The 24,823-nt window shown below is 38.2% G+C and overlaps 1 protein-coding gene across 1 annotated transcript in view; it reads left to right on the forward strand.

Annotated features, from left to right (window-relative positions):
- The window catches only part of SH3GL2 (SH3 domain containing GRB2 like 2, endophilin A1), a 93,912-nt gene extending 72,214 nt beyond the window's left edge, over positions 1 to 21,698 (forward strand). Inside the window, exons 2-9 of the mRNA XM_027713666.2 lie at positions 2,472 to 2,540; positions 4,616 to 4,688; positions 8,880 to 9,023; positions 10,865 to 10,998; positions 12,071 to 12,229; positions 14,438 to 14,541; positions 17,713 to 17,843; positions 20,208 to 21,698. Coding sequence (XP_027569467.1) covers positions 2,472 to 2,540; positions 4,616 to 4,688; positions 8,880 to 9,023; positions 10,865 to 10,998; positions 12,071 to 12,229; positions 14,438 to 14,541; positions 17,713 to 17,843; positions 20,208 to 20,407 — 1,014 coding nt within the window. The 3' untranslated portion in view covers positions 20,408 to 21,698. The remainder of the gene's footprint in view (positions 1 to 2,471; positions 2,541 to 4,615; positions 4,689 to 8,879; positions 9,024 to 10,864; positions 10,999 to 12,070; positions 12,230 to 14,437; positions 14,542 to 17,712; positions 17,844 to 20,207) is intronic.
- The last annotated feature ends 3,125 nt before the right edge of the window (positions 21,699 to 24,823 follow it).

Genomic DNA, 24,823 nt, shown 5'->3' on the forward strand with positions numbered 1-24,823 from the left:
AACAGTTGATTTTGAGGATGAATATAAACAGACTGAAAAATATCTCTAAATTTAGTCAATATAATGATGACATAGATGTGGCCTCTGTTGGAAGTGCTTAGGCTGCCTTTCTCAGGCTCACTGGTCCCACCTGACCACTTTAGATTATGGCCTTGCAAAGAAGGTTTGCTATCCTCTTTGAGCAGATTACCCCCTACTGTCCTAAAGGGACAGAACTTGTAAGGGTTTAACTTTTTTTTTCCCTTAAATTTGAATTCTTGATTTGAGTTCTCATCTGTGCATGAGTGTCTGTGGCCTTTAGGAAAAAAAAATCAAAACCAAAGAGTATTTGAATTTTCAAGTGGGATTTTTGTTCAGCTGTGCTTTTCCTGAGGTCTGTCAGTGCTTTTCCAAACCAGATTTTTGTCTGCATAATGGAAGGGAAGATAGATCGTTGGCAGTCTGTGGTGTAACTATCCTGAAGGAAGAGTCTTCTCCAGCTCCAGAAGAGCTGAAGATTTAACAGCTCATCTCTCTCCTTTGACTCACCCCGGTTGTCTGTAACAGTACTTGACACAGAGTTTTACAAATTAATTTTCTGCTTAGCACATAGTTTTGTTAGTCACCTTGGGTGAGTGACTCGTGATGGTGATTGTGAGCTAGTATTGGCAAAGTGACCAAAAACTGAAAGCACATTTAGAAGAGAGGGTTGACCTGCCTTTTTGACTTCGCAGTGACAACTCCAGCAGACTGTAAGGCTGCAGTTTTAAGATTGTCGTACGTTCCTCAGTTAGAGTAATGATGAATATGAAGGGAAGGAGCAATTGTTATGGTTTATAGATGTGAATTGGGACATTTAGGGCATCTCTGGGAATGAAAAGTTATCTTTTTGCAAATCGTCATCAACTATGAAAATATCTCAAAGTGATGAAATGTAAAGCTACAGTCAAAGAGGGCTGGAAGATTAACTACCTTTGGGTACTTTGTATCCTCAGAGTTGAACTACAGTTATAAAAAATCTATTTTCAATATTTAACTACTAGCATATTAGCCTACTGTTGTTTTTTGTGGTAGAATGCTGCTGTGCAGATTTAGCCATGTCGTCTGTAGTAGGATGTCCATTTGCAGAAGATTGATTCATGAAACTGAAAATAAATAGTACCTTTTAGAGCACTGAATCTGTCCCTTGTCCACTGCAGAATGGCTCCTAACAGTACCTTGTTTGACTTCTCATGGGGCTTCACTAGTCCTGGTAAGGCACAAGTTCAGTAATACAGACCACACAAGCTCATCTGCATTCACAGTATTGATGTTTCACTAACACACCATTTGGGCTACTAATTTGCAGGATGCTGACAGAAAACAAACAGCTGATAGCTATTTCCTATTGCACAGAATAATTACAGCCTGCATTAGTAAGTGCTTGGCTATGATGCACTTCCAGCTTTGCTGTAGTGAACTGGAGTGAATTTAAAATTATTCAAATGTTTGGATTTTATTAATGTCATGTGAGTGATTGACTGTGGGTATTCTTCCTCTTTATACTAAAAAAGAATCTATAGAAATGAGTTACCACAGTCATTGAAACCAAGAGGAAAAAAAACTTCTTTTGTTTCTCCTTGTTTATTACTGGAGTCACTTCACTGAAATCAGTAGTTAAAAAATCTTATGTATGATTAATTTCTTATGAAGCATACCATCCCAGTAAAAGATTAGTACAGTCACTGGATCATATGCACCTGACTTAGTTGTGGAATTACACCACTAAAAGACTTTGTGATTGACAATGAAATTGCTGAAGTCCATTTTAAATGGTGTCTCATAGCAGTTATCATTCAAAGCTGTTACTGTCAATATTACTGACTGTAAAGGGAGACATGGTCCATTGTGTTCCACTGGATTAGAGAAATGAAGCAGTAGCACAGGATAATTTTCCAATTAGTTTTCAAACTGAGTATTTTATAAAAAAAACCAGAGTATTTGCTAAAGACACGATACCAAACATCCCTTTCATTCTCTCTAGATATGTCAGTTGGGTATTTTATATATAAGTCATGTTACCCTCCAGCTCCTACTTGAGTGTGTGAATGTAAGGGTTTTTTAAAATCAATCTTTCTCTGTCTGTCTCTCTCTCTCTCTCTATTTATAAACTCTTGATTTTTACTGGTGAAGGTCTGCTTGCGGGTTGAGTCAGTATTGGAAAGTTCTCAGGCATGGATGCCTCTTGAGTTAGGCCTTGGAAGCTTCTAGGTGCTCTGTGCTTAGGTGTGGTTTTTATTCTTGGTCAAAAATTGTGTCTCTGAGGCTTAGGCAGTAATATATTATTTCTGATTGTTTAACTTAAAATGTGTTTGAAATGAGTTTTTCAGAAAGAATAATAAGTCTTACTGTTGCCGTGACTTAACAGAAGAAAACCCAACATTTCTCTTAGAAAATGCTGTAACTAAATTTTTCATTTGTTACTGAATCTGTTGTACTTTTTTTAATTGCAGAAAGTGAGTGAAAAAGTAGGAGGTGCAGAAGGAACCAAACTAGATGATGATTTCAAAGAAATGGAAAGGGTAAGTCTAAATACAGATGCGTATATTCATTATTACCATGCATTTTTTCTTTCAGGAATTTAAAAGTTTTTGTCCCTGAATCACTCAAAAAATTTTTGAAAGACTTAACTTTTATTCAGCAGAATGGAGCTTTCCATTTCCTATTTCTGTTTCTTTTCTAACTAAGGCATGTGTAGTGTATGGCATTCTTTATAACACACATATTACATTCAGAGACTGAGGCTGATGTCAGCTACAAATTAGCTTCAGTTAAACCATTGCAGGGGATCTCTGGAAACTGAGTCTATCTACAAGATGGTCGTTTCAGTGGCAAAGGGTGCTAGCAATTCTCAGATCCTTGAGTGACAGGTCAGAAGGAGCAAAAGCTGTCTGCTGAAGTGTATTGACAGTGGCACTGGAATATTCATTCACAGGTTCAGATCCTGTTAGGCAGCCTCCGCTAGCAAAATACCTCAGGTTAGGTGGGCCTAACCCCCCATAGGAGGCTGCTTGGTGAGCCTGATAGTGGTAGCACTGAGTGTTTTGGTGGAGGGAAACAAAAATAAAAACACTCACAGCTGTATGGGGCGGTGATAATATTTCAGCGGACAGAATTAGTAGGGGCAGGTTTTTTTCTGGCTTCAACTTTGAAAAGTACTATCAAATCTTGTAACACAAGCTAGTGCTAGGTGATTTATAGGGTATGTATCTGATATAAAACCGAGTTGGTTTCCCCCCTCCCACTCAGCTTCCCTTTGTATATGCTGCAAGTATAGGCACTCCCACTGGAAGATGTTAATGAAGATTCAGAAAACTGGTGTAAAGTTTAGAGTGGAAAAGAGGACATTGCCGAGGTGAGTCCCACATAAAGCTTGTGGGTGGCATGGGTTGGCAGCCCAGGAGACAGGAGCACTGAGACCTGAGAAGGGAACAGAATAAATTCTTCAGTTGCTTCCACACTCCCCACCTGGCCCTCTGTCCATTGCCAGCTTTCCTGCAGGTAGTGGACATGATCCTTCTGCCCATTCCTAGCCTTCTGTTCCCTCACCCTCGCTCTCCTCTGCAGCCTTCTAGCCATTTCTGGTTCCCTACCGGGCAGTTCAGCTACTTATTCACCTAGGTCTGGCAGACCTAGCCTGCTTCTTTGTGTAAAGCGTAGAGCAAGACCTGGCAGATGGCAGTGGCAACAGGAAACAGGAAAGACGTCAGTCACAGTGTGGTGCAACCAACCTACCTTAGGTGTTCTTTTTTTAAAATAGGAACTTGCCATTATGGTGAAGGAGTTCTCTCTGTGGGACACAAGCTACCCTGCAGAGAAATGCAATGTGTCCTTATAAATACAGACTACACAACAGGTTACAGGGATTCCCCAATCTGCCAAAGCAGCATTTTTTCTCTGAGACCTGATACTGAGAGGGAGAGTAGTTGCATACTTCGCTACATTCACTTTAGAAAGCAGATAGGGAGTGCTTCGTAAGAAAGCAAGAATTCTTATTACAGAAGAAAGTAGAAGAAAGTAATGCTATTTGGTTCTAAGTGTTTTAAAATCCTAACTACGGGAGTCAGCCAAGGGACAATAAACGGTCAGTGCATCCATGCTGATAGGTTTCTTGAAATGGAAAACTGAATGAATACCTAGTCTTCTCCATCACAGTTTTACCAGACCTTGCTCTCCAACCATAGTTGACTGACTTCTGCTTTCCTCTCATTTTGCCAGTTATTAGGGGATCAAAGATGGCCAGTTCCCCAAAAAGTTGTCAGTGACTGTTCTATCAAAAACTTTTCCCTATTGTGGATGGTTCCCAGGGTGATGTAAAGAATCAGCACTGTACAGTGAGTTGTATCAAATTTCTAACACACCCTGAGATACTCTGTACTAATGGCTTTGAGAATGGATCTGCTAGAAACTGAAATGGTGTACTCATGCTTTAGTAGTTTCTTAGGGATTATCATCATTCTCATACCAGGCTGTTCTCAGGGACATAAAAATAAATTATAAGAAGAATTAAAAGAATTTATAAGAATAAAAAGAGAGAAAACTAACTTTTTTTGTCTAACTTTTCATGTTTGTTTTTGTTTAACACTCTCTCCTTCAGAAAGTGGATGTTACCAGCAGGGCAGTTGTGGAAATAATGGCAAAAACAATAGAGTATCTTCAGCCCAATCCAGGTAATGTAATTTCACAGTCTTACAGTACTTGCAGCACTTTTTGAAAGTACTCTTTCTCACCAGTACAAAAGTCTGACAGTGTAAAATCTCACCAGTCCTCGCTGATGCGATTAAGGTTAACACAAGATTGGTGAAGTTATTGTGAAATAACAGAGATGAGTACAGATTTCTGTGTCATGGGTATGGGCACAGGGGAGGCCAATCAGCCCACAGGTGGGGATCAGGAGAGACACAGTAAGACTGCGTGAGGCATCTCTTACTGTCTCAGTCATTCACCATGTGAAGGTAAAGGACCAGGCAGTCCTTGCAGACCATGAAATAAAGGCAAAGTTCTGAAGCAACTTCCTCCATGGCACAGGAAGAGATAGCACTTTTCATCTGGTCCTCTGGTGATTTCCCTTATTAGAGTTAGTAGAAAAGGGAGGGTGCAAAAGAGTTGTTGATACCATACTGGTGAAAAGGAGAGAAATGGGTATAGTCAGAGATGACTAAATTGAACCTTCAAAATAGAAATCAATGAGTGTTTTCCGTGAGGAAATGAAAGAATTGGTTTGTGATAGGGCTGATGGAGAGCTACATGTTCCTCTTTTGCCAAAGATCCTCACAAGGAGGGGTGATCTGGACCTGTAATAAATAAGTAAACTATTAAATTGAAGAGTATGAAGATTTCTATAGCAATCTAGGAACTACTGTAAGTCAATGCGAGTATCACTGATAGGCAATGGAGTTAGCTTGTGCAAAATCAAGGTGAAGGTAAAATTAGGCCCTCTAGCTACCATAAGTATCTTAGAGTGTCATGGAAGTACAGACCAAATTCACTCATTCACACTAAGGAATATATATTCCTAATAGCTGGAAACAAACTTGAGCTGGTGTGAAATATTTCAGCTCCAGTGTGGTATACTGAAGGACTATTGCTGGTATAGATTAATTGGTGATATTTTTATCTTAGATTACAGAAAAAAAGGGGAAATAATAACTCAATGACGCTGACAGTGAATTGGAAAAAAAAAAAGAGAAGGATGAATAGTGTTTACAAGTTCAAGAACTGCTAGAGAGAAAATAATGATGACTAGAATGGTTTCTATGTCAACATATGAAATTCTGTTTATGACACGAGTCCACAGCTTCACTGCTCATTGTCAACAAGTACTCTGCAGGAAAAACAATAGGACTGACAAACATTATGGAGCTAGTGATAAAATTGTGACTACTGTCAAGCTGCTGTTCTGCAACACTGTGTAGACTGAGTAATAAGCTTTGGCTGTTTGGTGCTTCTCTGACTGCCTTCCTGACACATCTGAGTGGTTAGGATTGCTGTGAATCATGAAACAGGCTCCCATCAAAAGCAGGTAGCAAAATTTCTGGAAGTAGCTAAGTGTATGAATTCAGGCACTTCAGGCTGATGTAGATTCGCAGTGCTGCAGGAAAGAACAGTTTCCATAGTCCAGCTACATATCCCTTCTTCTGCTTGTGGCACATGCAAGTAGAATCAGAAAATTAAAATCATAATAGGCAGGAGGAAGATTTACTCTCATACATAGAAAATGAAGTCATGTTATTCATTTCATCAAACAAATCCTTGAACAGCAGTATTTAACAGAAGATTAGAAGTTTACTTGTGTTTGATAGGGAGAAGAGAGATTGGGATGTAGCACACATTCCTTGAAAAGGAAGATGTGCCCTGAAAACACGAATAGGCATGGATAACGTAGGACTGTGGTTCTAGAGATCAACTGGCTTCATGGTGTTTTGAAATATCAACAAAAGAAGTATGCATCGTGGTCTAACTTCATAAAACATTTAATTAATGCTGGAATGGAGAAGGAAAAGGATATTAAAGACAAAGGTGAAAGCTATTGAAAGAGATGTTGGGCTGAGATTAGTGCAAATGAAAAAGATAGCTTTGTGACTCCCCAGTTATGAAAAAAAAAAGCTGAAGGAAACCTGGAAATTACTGAAGTTGAACATGATGAAGACTTAAAGGCTTTCCATGCAGATGAATGTGACCATATTTCAAGCAGAAGATATGCAGGATGAACAAGATTGAAAGTACAAAGAATGAGTGATTGAATTCTCTGTTTAATTTTCTTTCAAAAGCTTTTGGCAGCATTCTTATGATTCACTGTGGTTCTGCTAATACTTAATATTAAGGTAAATCATTAGTGACACCATGAAAGTAAATGTAAAGGAGAGGGAGTGTAACTGGGAAAATAATCAACCACTCAGATCACTTGCATGTGATGCTTTGTGCATCTTTGCCTGTCCTCGCTCAGGTTGAAATATAACGTAGAGAAGAAAGCACATGGCACTAGCACAATAAAACAATAGAACTGAAAATCTCACAGTGGGATTTTGAAATTGGCTGAGGACAAACTTACTTTTGCTCCTGTGGAAGTTACTGGAACCAACTTTAGAAGAAAAAAAGAGGAATGAGACCACTGGCAGATGTATTCTAGATTCCTACTAAATTCTTATTTTAATGTAATCATGATTAAATTATTAGATAAATCATCCAAACATACATTTTTCATGCTTATATTTCTTCTCTTTAGGATATGTTTCTTGCCCTTCCCTTATTATCCTTTCATCTCTTTCATTCTTTTCCATACGTTTTGCTTTCTACTCTTACCTTGCTGTCCAGAATATAGCCACTTCATCTTTTTATATTCCCTCTCACATTTTTTCTTTTATTTCTGAAAGTACTCCCATTTGTTCCTGATTTATTCAGCTTGCTGCCTCCATTCCCCTGACTAATTTTGTTTGTGCATTAGTTTCGTTTGTGCTTCTGTATTTTCTCATTGCCACCATCATTTCAATGCCATTTTTAAAGGCCAGACACTTCATTAAAATGCAGTTTCTTATACTGAACAGTCAGTAAGTCTGCTGACTGTAGTTTTGTAGTGGGTAGAAAGAGAAGGTGTCAGAAAATTCACATGTTGAAAAACATGATCTGATGGCAGTCAAGGGTAGTGAAAAAACTAAAAAAAACCATAATTGCTATATGTTAAAAATATATTTTCCTTTCATAGCTGCTTCTCAGACAAAATAAGTTCTATGAGACTTGTCTGATTTTCCTGTGTCTGTTTCCATGTCTGTATCTGTGCATACATTTATAAACCACAAAGTGAAACATACAACAAGAACTACCTCTTGATGTGCACTTTTAACAATAAATTGAAAGAAAAACATTTATTGATTCCAGTTCTAGTGTTTTGTTTTGTTGCACAAATGTGTGCAAGGTTCAGTTTTGACCAATGAAATCGGCACACAACAGTGTGAGCTACTAATGTTTTCTAAACAGAAATACTAACTCTCAAGAGCACCTAACAATGTCAGGCCTTTGCAAGTGGAAAGGTAGAGGCATTCATAGCTGCCCTCCTCTAGTACAGACAATAATGTAATTAAGAAACATCCTCTGAGTTAGCTTGCTGGCAATGGGATTTAGCTGGCAAAATTTGAACTTAAGTAGTGTTAATTAATTCACTCTCTGCAGGCCTTTCGGATTCTGTAATTGCAAAAATTCACTAAAGCACATCATCAAACAAATCAGTTCTTTTGTGTGTGCTGTCTTTGTTTTCATCAATTATGATAATTGTGTCCTTTCTTCTGATCTGCAGTTGAAAGTCATATTGAAGTAAGAGTTTCCCCAAACCTCCATAAAAAGCAAAAAGGGTTTCAAAGGTTGTTGGACATCATGTTTGGGGACATAGATTTTATTTAATGTTCTACAACAGAAAATCTTCCAAACGTTTAAAAATGGGGGGCACCACAGTTTAATGTTGAGTGTACCTAGTCTGAACCTCTTCTTGAGAGCAAGGCTGTCTCAATCTCTATCTCATTGGCTACCTAGGGATTTTAAGATTAAGAATTTGGAGATATCTTACAGATTTTCTTGCCTGTCATGTGTCAGACATACTGTCGTGGAAGTGTTTCTAGGCCTACTTCTGTCCGAGTCGTTTCAAGGGAAGCTTTGACTTCAGGTGCTGGACAGAGACTCCTCTCTATCCTACCAGCAAAAACAAAATGGCAGTATTTCATTCCTTCATTCCCAGGGCTTAGTCCTAAACTTAGAAAATGTCTTTCAAATACATTTTAGGTAGCTCAGATAAGTTTAAACACAGGAGTGCATTCACGACTGTGTAAGCAAACCAACTGCATGTTTGTGATATTGTCACTTGCCTTCTTTAGCTTCCAGAGCTAAACTCAGCATGATCAACACTATGTCAAAAATTCGAGGCCAGGAGAAGGGACCAGGCTACCCTCAGGCAGAAGCCTTGCTGGCAGATGCGATGCTGAAATTTGGCCGAGAACTTGGCGAAGAATGCAACTTTGGTAACTTTTACTTCCTTTTCCCTTATAGTGCAATAAACATGATAGTAAAATTTCATATAACTTTCATTATTAAAGGTCTGCGCTCTAATAGAGGATGAACTTCTGCAAGAATCATTAGAATTCTACTTCATCAAACTGTTCCTTTAAGGTCGGTCAAGGCCTGTTTAAGTACCTTTTGCAGATTTGGACTAGAGAAATTTTTTGCATGAATGAAAGTCAGATTGTTTCCATTCAGACCCATATCCATATAAGTTAACCCTCTGTCATAGGTAGTTGTACTGGAATGGAAGATGTGCATGTACAGACACTGTATTATTGTCAATGCATAGACACAATAAAGCCCTTTTGTCCTCAGAATCCTTATACTAACTGTTATTTTCTTAGTAACAGACAAGGAATAAAAGCTAATAGATTTTTAATAGGCTTTGGCCTTTTTTCTGACCAAATTCCACATTTTAAGGCACTAGTGAATACTCTTGTCTTATCTGTCAATTGCTCCTCCCTCCAAGCCCAAATAAGTTTACAACTGAGTTACAAATGTTAAACTGGCTCTTAACATTATGTTCTTCAGCAGTAGACCTATAATTAGAAGTGATGACATTCACAACAGTATACTTTGTCTTTCTGTTGTGTTTTTTTGGCTTCTCTTTTTCCATTCCTCTATAGGTCATATAGGACCCTCAAATACTACTGTGAAAGTTCTGTTTTCTATTTGAATCTTCATAAAATTGTTTTCTTGTCATAAAGACATCTGCAATAGAAAAAGTACTTTCTTACTTGTTTTATGTGATTTACTAGTTAGCTTGACAGATATAGGTAGATTTGTGCTAAAGACTACTGTTTGAGTTTTTTTTAATTGGTTGTCTCTCATTTGCTAAATTTCAAACACATTTTTAAAAGGAAGATCAGGAACTAACACAACTTCTACAAATTACTGTATGTTCCTTGATAACTGCACTAGCAGGCAGTAGCATAGATACGGCAATTATTTTCACATTCTTAACTAATAGCAGCTATTATGGCTGCTTGTCCCTTGTCCAGTCTGACAGACTCTCTCATTTTGCAGTGCATTCCTGGCATCCCCTGCTTGAGAAACAAATCCTTCTGATTTCTCACATTTTTTGTTTTTTGACTCTTTGTATTCTTTGAAAGTGGATATTTTTTTCCTCCAACCTACACCTCAAACCAGGAGGGTATGTTTGAGCTTCTTGCTTTTGTTTTTGTGCAGAGGAATTAAAACAGAGTGGTAGCCCTCAAGTTAATCTTGGAGGACATCTTAGAAGGCTACTAAAGTTGCTGAAGTTTATGAGCTTGAGACACCTACACTTCAGTAGTCTATGTAGTAGACCTCTGAAGTGTACTAGTACTGTGAAGTCTATAGTTTCATAAAATAAAACTTTCATTAAAAAAAAAATAAATCTTTGAAATTAAGAATTTTTACATTTGATACTATTACCAGCCTTACCGATAGAAATGGGGAGACCTAAACTTGAATTAGAACTATTTTTTAATGTACTCTGGTGATGGCAACACTGGAGCAAGTACAGATGATTCTATTCTAGCATGTTTCAATAGAGTGAGGAATGAACAAATAATGAGGGATATGGAGGAGACTATCTTGACACAGCATGGAACCTCAAATTCAGCTGTATTACAAGGCATGAAGTCTTGGTGGCTGCAGAACTGTAAAATGCCCTTTCACTCAGTGCATTGTTTTCTGTTTCTTTCCTAAACTTAAGACTTAAAATGAAATACTAACTGAAGTTTCCATAACTCAGTTTCATTCTACAGTGACTCAAGACTAAGTTATTTTGAGATAAAGTGTGTATCTTTTCTTTCAGGACCAGCACTTGCTGATGTGGGAGAAGCTATGAAGGAGCTTTCTGAGGTCAAGGACTCTTTAGACATGGAAGTGAAGCAAAACTTCATTGACCCACTTCAGAATCTACATGACAAAGATCTAAGAGAAATACAGGTGTTGCCCACAATGCAGCATTTTAACAATGCCAAATGTGTAGACTGCGTATATGTTCAGAATTTGCATTACTGGTGTAGTTTAAAATGGGCATTCAGATTTGCAGATGACCTGATTTTAGTCTCTTCTGGCTTGAATTCTGCTTTTCAGTTCTGTCTCTCTAGTTGGTGGTTTAGAAAGGGAAAGATCCAAATTCTAATGTTTTTTGATAGTGGCATCATTAAGGTTATGGAGACATGAACACAATATTCTAATCTTACCATTTGAAAGCTCATTTCACTACATAGGTGTATAGGTGTTTACATTCCATTCTGTAGTGTATGGCAGATGCTTATATGTGTAGTAGCTGCTATTCTGACCTTAGTAAGGCTTTCATACTGTTGAATATATGTGGATGAAAGATGTTTTGAGTCCTTTGATATAGTTTACAAGGTTGATAAAGTTATGCATATCATAATAGATGACAAATTGATTCTTCTGAGGGACAGTAAACACCTAAACTAATCATGCTTTTACTGGTAGCATTAAGTTTTGGCCATCTTGACATGGCAGCTGCTAAACAGATTAATGTGAATGTTACGTCACTTAACAATCTAGAAAATCTTTAATATAAGATAACTTTCAGATAATTTGGTGGTCTGATAGAGATGATAAAAATATTTTCTGTGTCACTTTGTTTATGAGAGCTGTTACACAGGCAAAAATATAATAAATTGTGCTTTTAAAATGATTTTCTCCTAAACATCTAGGGAAAAAAAGTAGTATTTAGGAAATTCTGCATCGGAGTTAAAAAGCTAGAAATCTGCTTGTCTTTTATACAGATGGAAATTGAAGTTGTCCATTCTGTGTGGACTTTTTTTAGTGTTGGTCAGTCATTTAGACCATTGCTTCTTAAATGATACATAAAACCACCTAATTCATGATTCTGTTTCTCCCCTCTGGAGAATGGCTGATGTACAGCAAACAGCACATGCTTGGAAGTGTGTGTGAACCACCTGCTTACAGTGCAGTATCAGGAGAGTTGGGGAACATCCTTTGTTCTGTGCTTGTGTTTGCATTTTTTGTTTTTTAGCATCACCTGAAGAAAATGGAGGGTCGACGCCTGGATTTTGATTACAAGAAGAAAAGACAGGGCAAGCTCCCTGATGAAGAGCTTCGTCAGGCTCTGGAGAAATTTGATGAATCAAAAGAAATTGCTGAATCAAGCATGTTCAACCTTCTGGAGATGGATGTGAGATACCCCTGTTAATCTTTGACCAGAGTCTTAGATATTAGAACTTTCCTCCTTGTTGGACACAGAGGCTCAGAAGCTGTAGTAAAGTACAGCATGTTCATATAGGACTAATTTTTTAGGTATTTTATAGGTAACTGAGCTAAAAAATATAAATCCTCTACAACATTGTAATGCTTCCTAACTGCAGAGTGTTACTTACTAAACCAAAATGTCTTTCTTTTTAAAATTATATAATGTAAGTCATGACTTTTACTTAGTTATGGTTATAGAGTCTGAACCAAGGCTTTTGCTCAACTGTTTGGGCCCCTGAGAGGATTGGTAAAGATGAGAAATGAACTCACAGTCCCATGGTCTTTGCTGTAATCAGATGCAACAGTAAATAGGAAAACCAAAGTTAATCTGACTGTTTATATCTGACTCTGCAGCATATGTTTTGCTTATAGACTGGTTAGGATTGAACATTTATAAGGTTTATCTAATCTTCTATTTATAATTAATGTTGAAATTGTAAAATTAAGTGAGAAGAAACATTTATCTCTTTTGGAGGAAAAAACATGTCAGCTGAAGTCTGTCTTAACAGAATATATAGTCAAAGGAAAGTCAGTGTAAGTATTTCTGTTGATGTAAATTATTGGATTTGTTTTAAGTTTAAATACACACACACGGCTGGGCTTCGCAAACGAAGATTTGGGAAGGGCTCTACCCACATTTGTTGCAAGCGTGCTGGTGGCTGAAAAGGCCAATACGAGACAGGCGTGTCCGGTTGCAGAAGGCACAGCAGAAAGACTCCTTAGGTGGTATATTCTGCAAGACACGATTCTTTCTGCGTTACCTTTTCTCCTCAAGAGTGATCCTATGTGCTTTCTCAAAAGCATCAGCAGCGTTATAGATGGTGTGTCTCCAGGCCTCCCGACTGGAGGCCAGAGTAGACCAGTTGTGGTGATCAATATGGCCAAGGCTGAGATGTTGTTTCAGGGAGTCCTTGTATCTTTTCTTCGGGGCTCCTCTCATGCAGCAGCCGGTGGCAAGTTCACCATAAAGCAAGATCTTAGGGAGGCGGTGGTCCTTCATCCTGGAGACGTGCCCTGCCCAACGCAGCTGTGTTCTTAGTAACATGGCCTCAATACTTGTGACTGCTGCTTGTTCTAGAACAGATGTGTTGGTTACATAATCTGACCAGTGGATGTTTAGGATTGTACAAAGGCAGCGTTGATGGAAGCGTTCTAGGAGACGCAGGTGGTGGCGGTAGATGACCCATGATTCGGAACCGTATAGGAGAGTAGACAGCACTATGGCTCTGTAAACACTGATCTTTGTACTTTCCTTCAAGTGTTTATTTCACCAAACTCTTTTATGATGCTTTCCAAAAGCACTGTATGCCTTTGCTAACCTGTAAGTTTAAATACACACCTCATCCAATTCTACATTCTGTCACCGGATTGCTGTAGAGCAGCCATAACAAACCTGAAATATTTGCATATAGAAATTAATATTTGCATAAAAGTGAAATATAGATGTGCTGAAATAAAAAAAGTATTAAAGGTTTGTAGTTCTAATCCTTATAGTAACATCCATCCCCATGCAGCCAGACAGTGCTGGCCTGCATTACACCATTGCAGCCTTGTGTTTTATGGAAACTGCTGACAATTGCATTGCCCACACAAGTGTTTTGGATGTTTTTTACCTCATGAAGTAGAATGCTATCTGCCTTCACAACAAATATTCTGCATCCAAGTGTATGTAGTATCATCCTGTTTTGATCTGCTTCACAGGTCAGAATACAATAAAAGCATAACCATAGTCCCTATGGTTTTGTGCCCCTCAGAGGCAGGGTGGGAGAAGATGTATTATGCTTTCATTACAGCCTCATTTACTTTCATAGTGTTCCCAAATCTTCATTCGTGAAGCCTAGCCATGATGATGTTGTTTCTGAATGTGGTAGGTCTGTGGGCTGCTGTTCATGCAAATCAGCCATGGAGAGATGATCGGCAGAGAAGAGTTGCTGTTACCATTCCAGATCAGGTCATAACCAGACATGATAATGAATAAAGACTGATATGTAACTATTTATTATTAACTACAAAGACAAATCAAGTTTTTAGAGAGATAAGTAAAACCACCTTTGCAGTGGACAGTGGTCTTTGCTCGCTATTGCTTAGCTGTTAATATTCACCTAACATCTGATGTTTGAATGTCAATCCTCAGATTGAACAGGTGAGCCAGCTTTCTGCTCTTGTCCAAGCCCAGCTGGAGTACCACAAGCAGGCCACACAAATCTTACAGCGAGTTACTTCTAAGCTGGAAGATAGGTAATGCACTTTTTGTAAGTTTATTAAATAGATTTTTTGTTAGTTTTGCAGAGGCAGAAAACCTGCGAGTAGAATCCAGCGCTGTTATCTTTCTCAGTTTGGTATTTGTATGTTTATGAAAGCAAGGGCCATTGCAAGCTGGGCAATTGCAAGCTGGGGCTTATATGTTTTGGAAATGCATCTACTTCTGAGTATGACTCAGTCAGGACTGAGTTCAGGAAAGCACCTCAGCTCAGTAAAGCTGTTAAATGTAATTTAACTGGAAGTAAGTGTTTATAAATATTGAATTCCATGAGACTTACAACTTTGGATTCCTTACTGTTTGTGCATGTATTCACAAAGTACTCATTCTGAGAGGATATTAATAATTGCTTCTGAAAAAGAGTATCTTGTTGCATTCTCGTCTACCTGAAGATCCTCCTAAGCCAGGTAGTGAGACTGTCCTTATTTGCCACCTTCTTAAATACTCCTTTTTCCAGTTTTATTATAAGATCAAACTTGATACAAGACTTTAATGAGTTTACCTCTTCCCTGCTTTTCTCTAACAGCATATGCCATTTGAATTGAAATAATATCTTTCTAAAATAGAGTTTTATAATTTTTAGTTTAGAATTTTTGTTTTCATCAAAAGAGATTGATCAGCTTCCCAGACATACATCCTTCTTCAAGGAAATTTAACATACAGGAAATATTTCCTTAGTCCATATGGTTCTCGAAGACTCTTAGTAAAGACTGGATATAATTCCCAAGACGAGATAATGTTCACATACTGTGTGAACCTGATTATGCATGATTCTTTGCTGTTTTCTGATGTCATTAGTATAGATCAAATTACTGGTACTGCTGCGTCTGTCAGTGTTTATTTTCTCAGAGCATACATTCTGAAAACCTCATTCGGTTCTAAGTGTTAAAATTACGATTTGGAGCAGCACTTGTTTTGGTAGGTAGGCTGCCCAGCTGACTGTTTCAGGATATAGTTTGCAGTACTTTCTAAACAGCTAACAAAACAATTTGCAACACTTCTAAATTAATACTGCAATTCACTTTCTTTACAAAAGTATTAAAAAATCCTCGGGAGCAGGTGGGTTGTTTTGTAGTCCATAAATTATGCCATTAAGCGAACTTACCTCTCTCTGCAATAGATTTCTCTTCCTGTATCTATTGAGATCATCCTTTTCCCTTTTGAGTAATTTTAGATTTTCAAGGATCTTGCATCAGATTGCTATTATAGTTCAGCTGAAGTACATATTTTGCATAAGCTTACTGTGCATCCCTAATTGTAAAAAGTCTGCTGGATAAATCATCCTTTGTTCACACCACTGGACACAAATTAGAGCTCTGTGATATGCTCATGCCAGAGATGAGGCAGGAATGTAGAGCTGTCACTATTTGAACTACTACTCTTTTCCTGCTGGTGATACGCAGGTGGAAAGGAAATGCATGGCCCCTGGATTTTGGGGTTTGTTTTTTGACTATATGGAACAGAAAATAAATAATGCTTTACTTTTAAGTTGAACAAATTTGTTACTATTCACTCTCAGTGATGTCTACAGCAGATATTGCCTATTTTGTAGATACTTTAAAAAAAAAGATGGGAATGGAACCTATTCATGCTGTTGTTTGGCATGGACAGTGTCTTTTAACTATCAACACTGTCCTGTGTAAAATATTCACCAAAGAATGAAAGAAAGTAAGAGTTAGATTGCAAAAACCATGAAAAGTTTAAAAATGCACTTGTATTCTGTTTTCTCTGGGCTTTTTAAATTAGACTTCAGGACTTTCTTCAGGAACTGCAAGTGCAAGAATTTTCATTTTTCTTCTAAACTTCCTTTAAATACCATGTTTCCAGGAACTGGGATTTTAGAATCTTGGCAACCATTAGGAAGCTTGCAGTAAAATTAATAAAAACTGGAAGATCAGCAAAAGCTATTACTTTTAAACTTCCCATTTCACCAAGCAGAAGGTGGATGTAGTTTTCACGATATAGTATCACGACAGAGTGGCTGGGAAGAAGGAATGGCTTCCATGGAGATGTTTCTTTTCTTAAGAAACATGGCCAATGCTGAGCTTTTGGGTAGTTTTTAGCAAGCCACTGGAACTGTCACTTTATAGTTCATGAGCAGAAAAAGATGGTGTTTGTTTCATGGAAGTATTAAGTGTAACAGAACTTGTTTAAATATATTTTTCTTCAGAGCTTTACTGGCTTGAAAATGCAAATTTTGTTAATGAGTGAAACACAGCAAAAACTTTTTATTTAAGTTTATTTTGACAGCTTCAATTATTTGTGTTTTTAATATGGTTATGAGTTTGGTTATTTTTTTATGTAGAAGAAAAGCAGTCTCTGGGGACTGAGTGATACTAATAATATTGTTATTAGGATCAAAACCTGTTAGGTCTTTTCAATAGATAAATCAAAATGTGCTATCAACAGCAAGTCTAGGGCAGATCTAGAAAAGGTTAGAGAAACCAACTTGTCTTTTAAATCTAGAGGTCTTGACTCAAGTATTCTTCCATATGTGGTATTAGAAATATATGTTGTTCTACGTAAGCTGTTCATCCATTGCCTGGATTTTACACGGAAATCTAAAATGTACCCTTTCCTAGAAATTCTAGATATCTCAATTAAAAGAATAAGTTGAAATGAATGATATATAAAGTTTTTGAAAGTCAGGAAGACTGGAGTTTTGTCCCTTTGTGAAACAGGTATTCCAGACTGCAAATTACCAAGCTTTCAACTGAAGTCAGTACATTCCCACAGTCTTCTCCCAAAATGACAAGAGTTGGCACCAACGAGCTGAATAGTTAATGCTTGCCAGGGATAGAAGCAAAATTCTTGCTAAAGTGGGGACAGAGATGTTTATAAAAGCCCTTCTGTAAGCATTGATAATCACATAACAAGTTTTTCTCCATAGAAGCTCTTTGTTATTGTGAGACAAAAGGAAGACAGGCAAAATACTAGGTTTCTGGAAGGAAAGAAAAATTAGCAGCCTCACACCAGGTGTTTTTTGGGAATTTAAATTATTGTTGTAAACAAAATACAGTACTCCAAATGACAAAACTTGTTTAGTGTGGATGATTGGTTGATGAGAACTTCAGCCATGGAAATAAAGATGTTTGGTGTGTCTCATCTGCTAACAAGATACTAACTCTTGACATTTAATGTTTTGGTAGAATAAAAGAGGCATCATCTCAGCCCAGGCGAGAATACCAGCCCAAACCCCGTATGAGCCTGGATTTCACAACTGGTGACAATGCACAGCACAATGGAGGAATATCCCATGCCACCACACCCAAACCATCAGGTAATGGCAGTAACAAAGTGAGCAAAAAAGCCATCTGTGTTTGAAGTTTTGTATCAGTGCAGAAGTTGCATGCTTTCTTCTGGAGATTAGTTGTGAGGGAAGATGAAAATGGGGATAGCATAGGAGAGAGCTGTTTGAACTGTTGTTTCTTTGTAAAGTGTTCACATCTCCAGGCAGGAGAACAGGAATGGACCATCCACTGCTTTAAATGTGTCTTTGGGTCGAAAAGGTCCTTTGTACTAGAAGGTTACCTTGTAATACAGATGTTTACAAAACAGCCATTTAGAAAACCAAAATAACAACTGAAAGTTTTACATGAAGATGCAGAAACCTGAAGCCCACCAGACCTCCATAACCTTATCCTGCTTTTCAGAACCAGGTATTACAACACAATGAGCCTGAAAGTAAAAATCACTGAAAAGAAAAACTCAGCCATCTGAGCTGGTTTTTTTGTCCAGCTGGGAGCAGCACAATCAAGATGAAGCATTTATATGAGCGTGCATAATTAATATATTTAATAACTGTTTTTTCATATATATGTATTATTTCATATATATATATATATACATACCTACTAAGAAAGCCTTATTATTTGTTTCATACCGTAAGGATCTGTTATCCCATGTTATGGTGAGGGTGGTCCTCTGTCCAGACCCTCATGTCAGTTATTCCACTTTACCTCAGTGACAATTGCGAGCATATTCCACCTTGCAAGACTGGATTTTTTTCACTAGGTATTTAATCAAGATTTCCTTCCTTTTCATCACATCCAGATGTGAATGTTTGATGTCCTCCCAGATATAGACAGTAACAGTCTCTCCATTTGCCACCTGCAACTAGAAATTGTCTTACACAATCTTGTGAATACCTAGCAATCTCCTCACTATGCAATCAAGGAAAAGGATACAATAGAGATTCCTTGTGTGGCTTGAGTCTTGCATGCTGAAGCTCTCCTCATTCCACCAGTAATTTTATTGTTCACTCTTTTTTGTAGCCGCATGAACACTTGTCTGTGCTAAGGCAGTGCAGACTGATGTTCCTATGTCTCTTCGTCTCTTCAGCATTCATATTTTTCTCTTCAGAGAGCAGTATTTAGCATTTTCTTCTTTTTTTTATTTGTTTTTTGAAGTGCTTGTTGGTTTCAGAGAAATGCTTTCTTCTTTGAAAATTCTTGAATGTATGTTTGGGGTGGTTCATTTAAAGAGTTTATTTGCTAATTCTTCTAAATTTCAGCTGGTAGCAATGAGGATACCAAATACATGTTGTATAGCTTGTTGGTGTCAGCACAATAGTCTTCCTGACAAAGAAACCAAAATATACTGTGAGTGATATGTAAAGAAAAGAAGTAAGGTTTTATTACAGAATTTAATAAATTAAATCTGGTATTTGAAAAACTTGCTCTGTTGAGATCTATAGAAATGAAATATTTTTGTCCTAAAATAGCTTAAGCATGGGTCTTCTAGCCAGAGTGAGTGTTCGAAATGAATATGCAAAAAATTTGAATCTGAAAGTTATTCACCTTGAAGCCAGTATACATGGAAAAGTAGAACTGTCATTTTGATGGAGTGGCATGTGTTGTTTCATTCAGACCACTGGAAGTGTATGAACTTTTACTGTGGGAAGTCAGGTAGGGATATGATTTCTTACAATTTAGTGCTACTAAATGCTAAATATTTTAACTAGTAACAATTTTGCTTTTGGTAGGCTTGAGGCTATAGAGACTTCAGGGGGAGGGAGGATATTTGTTAATTTTGTATAATGTATGAATATCTCATTAACTAATGACTTATAATAATATCCATTAGCCATCTTAAACAGTTTATGGTCAGATGTTCATGAACTAGCATATTAGAAAGCTCTCAATTTCAAATTTGTTCTGAATCTATCCTGCTGGCCCTGCAATCAAGTGTTTTATAAGAAAAGGTCTTTGGAAATGTCATATTAAAATTCAGAGGATTTCAAGCATATGCAGTGGTATTACCTGTATCAGTGAAGTTTTCAAATAAAGGGCAAAGACACAGTTATATCTTCACCGTTGTTTTAGGGTACCCCTTACACTACTTACCTGAGGTAAATAGACAAAGTGTCTCTGTGCCTGTAAAGCTGAAAATACATTAGGACTTTTGTGGTGTGGTCCTGATGGTAGCTTAGTTATTTTTGGATTCTCAGACATTTACTAGCTGGAACATAGAGTAACTGAAGGTTACCAAAACTGATGGTTGTCTTCTAATGAAGTTTAGCAGATTATCAAAGAACTGTCATCAGCATATAAGTGATACTTGAAACAGCAAAGTCTGTCATAGGTATAGTGGTAAAATGTTGAGATTTTTAAGCACATTGGTTTTTTGTGTTTCTTCTCCATAGGTGCTCACATGGATCAGCCGTGCTGCCGAGCTCTGTATGACTTTGAACCAGAAAATGAAGGGGAGCTGGGATTTAAAGAGGGTGATATCATTACCCTCACTAACCAGATTGATGAAAACTGGTATGAGGGAATGCTTCATGGCCAGTCAGGTTTCTTCCCCATCAATTATGTTGATATTCTAGTTCCATTACCCAATTAGGATGGCTGATCCACCACCTCTGACACATATAGTTGTGTCAGTACCACTGCTTTCAGAATGCTGCTTCTTACACCTTACAAGTGCAAACTGCAGTGGTTAGAGTCATCAATTCCTAATGAGCGTCTTTGGTTTACATGTTGTCATACTATGTGGTGGTGATGCGTTGTATCTTCTGAGCTAGCATAGTGTGGATTAGTTTATTGACCATGCTGGCCTGGTAATAACCAGAGCCATTAGTGAGATGAAACTGGGAAGATGATGGCAAGCGAAACAGGTAACTCAGTGAAATAGCAGAAAGTGAAGGTGGTCTTGGGAAGATAATGCCTATCACTACTGTATTACTTTTCAGTCTTAGTTCTCTATAAAAAGAAGGAAAAGTTCTTGCCATTCCATCTTTCCCTTCCTAATGATACAGTTCACACAGGTCTAACACTGACTAACCAGAACTGTATCTTCCAACCAAACTGGCTGGCTGTTTTCACAGAGAGAGCTTATGTGTAGACCCTCTGGTTTCTCAGAAAGTGAACCACTGCACTGTGTGTCCTGCTGCTCTCTGCTAATTTTTGTATTCTTAATTATTGTTAAAAGGCCTGTTTCCATCCAGAGGTAAACTGTATGCTATGAAATGGGGATTCCTGTAGTAAAAATGTTGGACCACAAACCACCTGAATTTGCCCTTCAGGGACTTTTAGCATGCTCACCAAAATGCCAGTAAATGGGCAAGATGGGGAATAAAACTGGCATTTATTTAATGTTTCTTGTCAAGTCTTGGCAGAAAACCTTGCTGCTTAAGCACCAGATATCCTTTATAAACTCATTCACTGAGGAATACAGTAACCAACCAAACATGACCATCACTTCATTTTGTTTCTGTCTACCATGTGTTCTTCGAACATCATTTGCGCATACTCTCTCCTCAATGAGGACAAAATAAAACATGCTATTTTTTGTGTTGAGCAGTTAAAGACAAGTGGCTGTATATGCAGAAACATTTCTCATCTGTTTAGTTGGTTCTCTTGTGTTCCTCCTTCCTGCACTTAGTGTGTACAGTGTCGTGCCTAGCTTCTTGGCATTCTTTTGGTAACAGTTGCAGAAGTTCTGTTAGTTTAGTTATCCAGAGTTCTATTTATCTAAACTGTACAGACTCTATCAGAGGTTTAATGTGCTGCTTCGAATGTGCCACTTCTATACTGGATGATGTGAAATAAAGACAAATCCCTGCTGCTTAATGTATAAACTATGTCATGGAAAGTATTGTTATTTCAAATAAATGCTGAAAGAATAACTTGAATAATGTTGTGGATTATTGCTTTGTTGCTTTAAAATCTGTTGTGGTAACTTCAGCTAACAAAACTTTTTTTTCAGAAGGCCTATTCGTCATTTCCTGCCCTTTTTTTTGTCATCGTAATTTTGCTTCAGTCACATAGATCTCACACTTATAATGGCCACTGTAAACAGGATAAACTGAACACTGAGCACATTAAATTAATGTCCCAATGACCAACATGCAGTCTTGCAGATACAGGTTATTTCTTATCAAAGAATACGGGTGTTCACAAACTCCCTAGTAAAGCTTAAAGACATGCTAACTTCTAATTTATTTATGGGCTGAAATAAAAACAGAGACACTGTCAGAAGCAAAACAAACTTGACGTGAAGAAAACTAATTGATAGCAATTAAAATATTTTTGTATAGTGAGAAACAAAAAGGAGTATCACCTTTCCTGTCCCAGTTCCTAAGATCAAATTCAATTCTGACTCCTCCCCACCAGCAGCACATGAGCATGAGTAATTGGAGGTTTATGGTCAGTCCATAACATCTCTCTGCTGCTTCTTCCTCCTCATTGTTCTCCACTGTTTCAGTGATAGTTCCCTGCACAGGCCTCAGTGTGAATATCTGCTGATGTGTCATGGATCATCTCCAGCTCATCCTTCTTTAACCTTGATGTTCCCTGTTTCTCACTCTTACTTTCCTCCTCCTCTTATCTCAGCACTATGTACATGTCCCCATGCATGGTGACACACACTGACAAAGTGGAAGAAAAGTCTGTCAGAGATGGCACCTCATTCAAGGCTCAGTTCAGTGTCAGGCTGGACAGGGCTCTAAGCAACCTGGTGTAGTTGAAGATGTCCCTGCTCATTGCAGCAGTCTTGGTCTCAGTGACCTTTTAAGGTCCCTTCCAGCCCAAACTATTAAAAAACCACAGATATAGATACAATTCCTGGAACTTTTTATTACAGTTCTGTACTAAATCCTAGGACTGGCCTCCAAGTAAGTTTCAGTCAGTGACTGCCACCACTGATGGTGGCATACTATAGTTAAGAACTATGTTACAGGAAATTAACTGGGTTAATCATTAAGGCCTAACAGTCACACATAGTGTCCTGGCACACCTCTATTTCATCAGATTATTATTACATAGCATTTGTGAAGGGCATGCAAACATAGGACAACAACCTTAAAGATAATTTTGCATGATTTAGAGCAGAAGGGCAGTTGGCATGCAGTGCTGCCCCACCCTGCTGAGGGGCCCTGTTTTTGAGATCTAGGGAAACATACTGTATTTCAACAAATGGGGCCAGAAGGAATGCACAGAATAGTCAAAAAATCTGTTACATGCCATCGCATGATAACATGGGCCTTGTCTTGACATGTTGCACAATTCTTGGCACTTCCATATTGTTGTGTTCTCCGTCTCGCGCAGCTAATCCCTAAAGAACACTTTATTCCTCAGGTGGTGAGATCAAAATCTGACTTGGCCAAGGGAGAGATTACCAGGGCTGAGAAAAGTTTGTATCTAAAGCTTCAGTGCTAGGATGAAGAGGATGATCTAAAAAGCAGGAGGCTCTTTGGTTTTGCATATCAGGTAGTTCAAAGCTTTGTCTGAGGAGTCCTGTGACTCTTTCATTCTAGAATCACATAAGACATGTTGTTGATGGATACAGCATTCTTTTTTCACTGGGAGACTTACAACTTCAGTCATCCTGCCGCCTAAGGTGTATGTTTTCAGAACTATTTCAAAAATGTGCCATGGGTACCTAATTACCAAACCTGGCTGTAGAACTTCTCCTCACAGTGGAAGTTAGGAAGTCTACCAGTGCTGAGCTATCAGCTGCCAAATATAGATAAATACTTCAGTTTTGATGTTGGATTCTTTTTTCTGTTGAACCCTAAGGTTTCATGAAGCTTTTACCTTCTTAGACTTCCTTTTTTTATTGCAAAATGGATCTTTGTGAAAAACATAGCAAAATACCCCAACAGTTCCCTACGCTCTTCTCCATTTAAATAAAGAAGTGATTGAAAAGGTGTTTTTTCTTATTTTAAAATATCCTCTTCCCTCCAGAAAGAAAGATGGTAGTCACACCTGGAATATTGTATTTGAATCTTGGCTTAGCGATTATACAGACAACTCTCCCTTTGCAGATAGTCATACTGCTTTTCTGGACAAGACTTCAAAATACTATGAGGACTTCTTTTCTGGCTTCACAATTCTAGGTCTTGCAAATCTTTATGGACATCACTATGCTGAGTAATAGCTCCAGAATGTAGCCTAAGCTGATCATATCTCATGAAGGCAGGGATTAGGGTTTGTGTAGGTCGGTGTGGAAATGGGTCTTCTTCCCAGCATGGGGGTAGGCTGATTTTAAGATAGGCAAATGAAATAACGAATCTGGGCATATTCCTAGGTAACACTCTGTAAAGCGAGTACATTCTATAGACGTTTAATTTTCTATAAAGCACCAGTAGATTGTCTTAGACTTCAGCTCAGAATTCCTAGAATGTTCTGTAATTATTTTACTGCTTTTAGGCTTTTAGCATTCTGGTAGTTCAAGTGCAGACTTAGTGGAATTTCCAGAAGGCTTTGCTGTCTTTCCTTGCCATTTGGTCTAATGTGTTGCAGAAGATGGGAACAGTGCAGTGCACTGTAGTGTACAGATAATTTCTAAGCTATTTAATAGTATTTCCTTGGAGATACAGCACAGGGGAGCAGATCAGAGAAACAGCAACTTCTGCCATGCCTTGCTAGAGCTGCTGGTTTTTGAAAGGTCTGACAGCTCTGAGACTCAGAGAACATCTGCCTTTCAAGTGCTTCTAGGGCAGACAGTGGACAAGCTGAAGTCCTTGTAGTAAGAGCCCTCTCCTGGCCCACAGCTCATTTGGTGGGTTAGTGGCAGCCAGCCTCATGCTTCTTGTACTCACTTGCTCAGGGCTTGTGTCTTTTTCTTCACCCTTTATGAAACCTGGAATTGAAAGGAAGCACTAACAATGCAGGGAAACATAAAGGGGATCAAGCACCTGTGCCTCTGCCCATCTGCGAGCTGTGAGACTCCAGGATGGGCTCTCTGACAAGATCTGCTTTCTCGGTACCTGCAGAAACACCCTGGTGCTGCTTTGGGTCACTGAAACTGGAGGAT

Source organism: Pipra filicauda, unplaced genomic scaffold (assembly GCF_003945595.2).
Source record: "Pipra filicauda isolate LSUMZ 115617 unplaced genomic scaffold, ASM394559v2 scaffold362_size804934_pilon, whole genome shotgun sequence".
In the NCBI taxonomy this organism is placed as follows: domain Eukaryota; kingdom Metazoa; phylum Chordata; class Aves; order Passeriformes; family Pipridae; genus Pipra; species Pipra filicauda.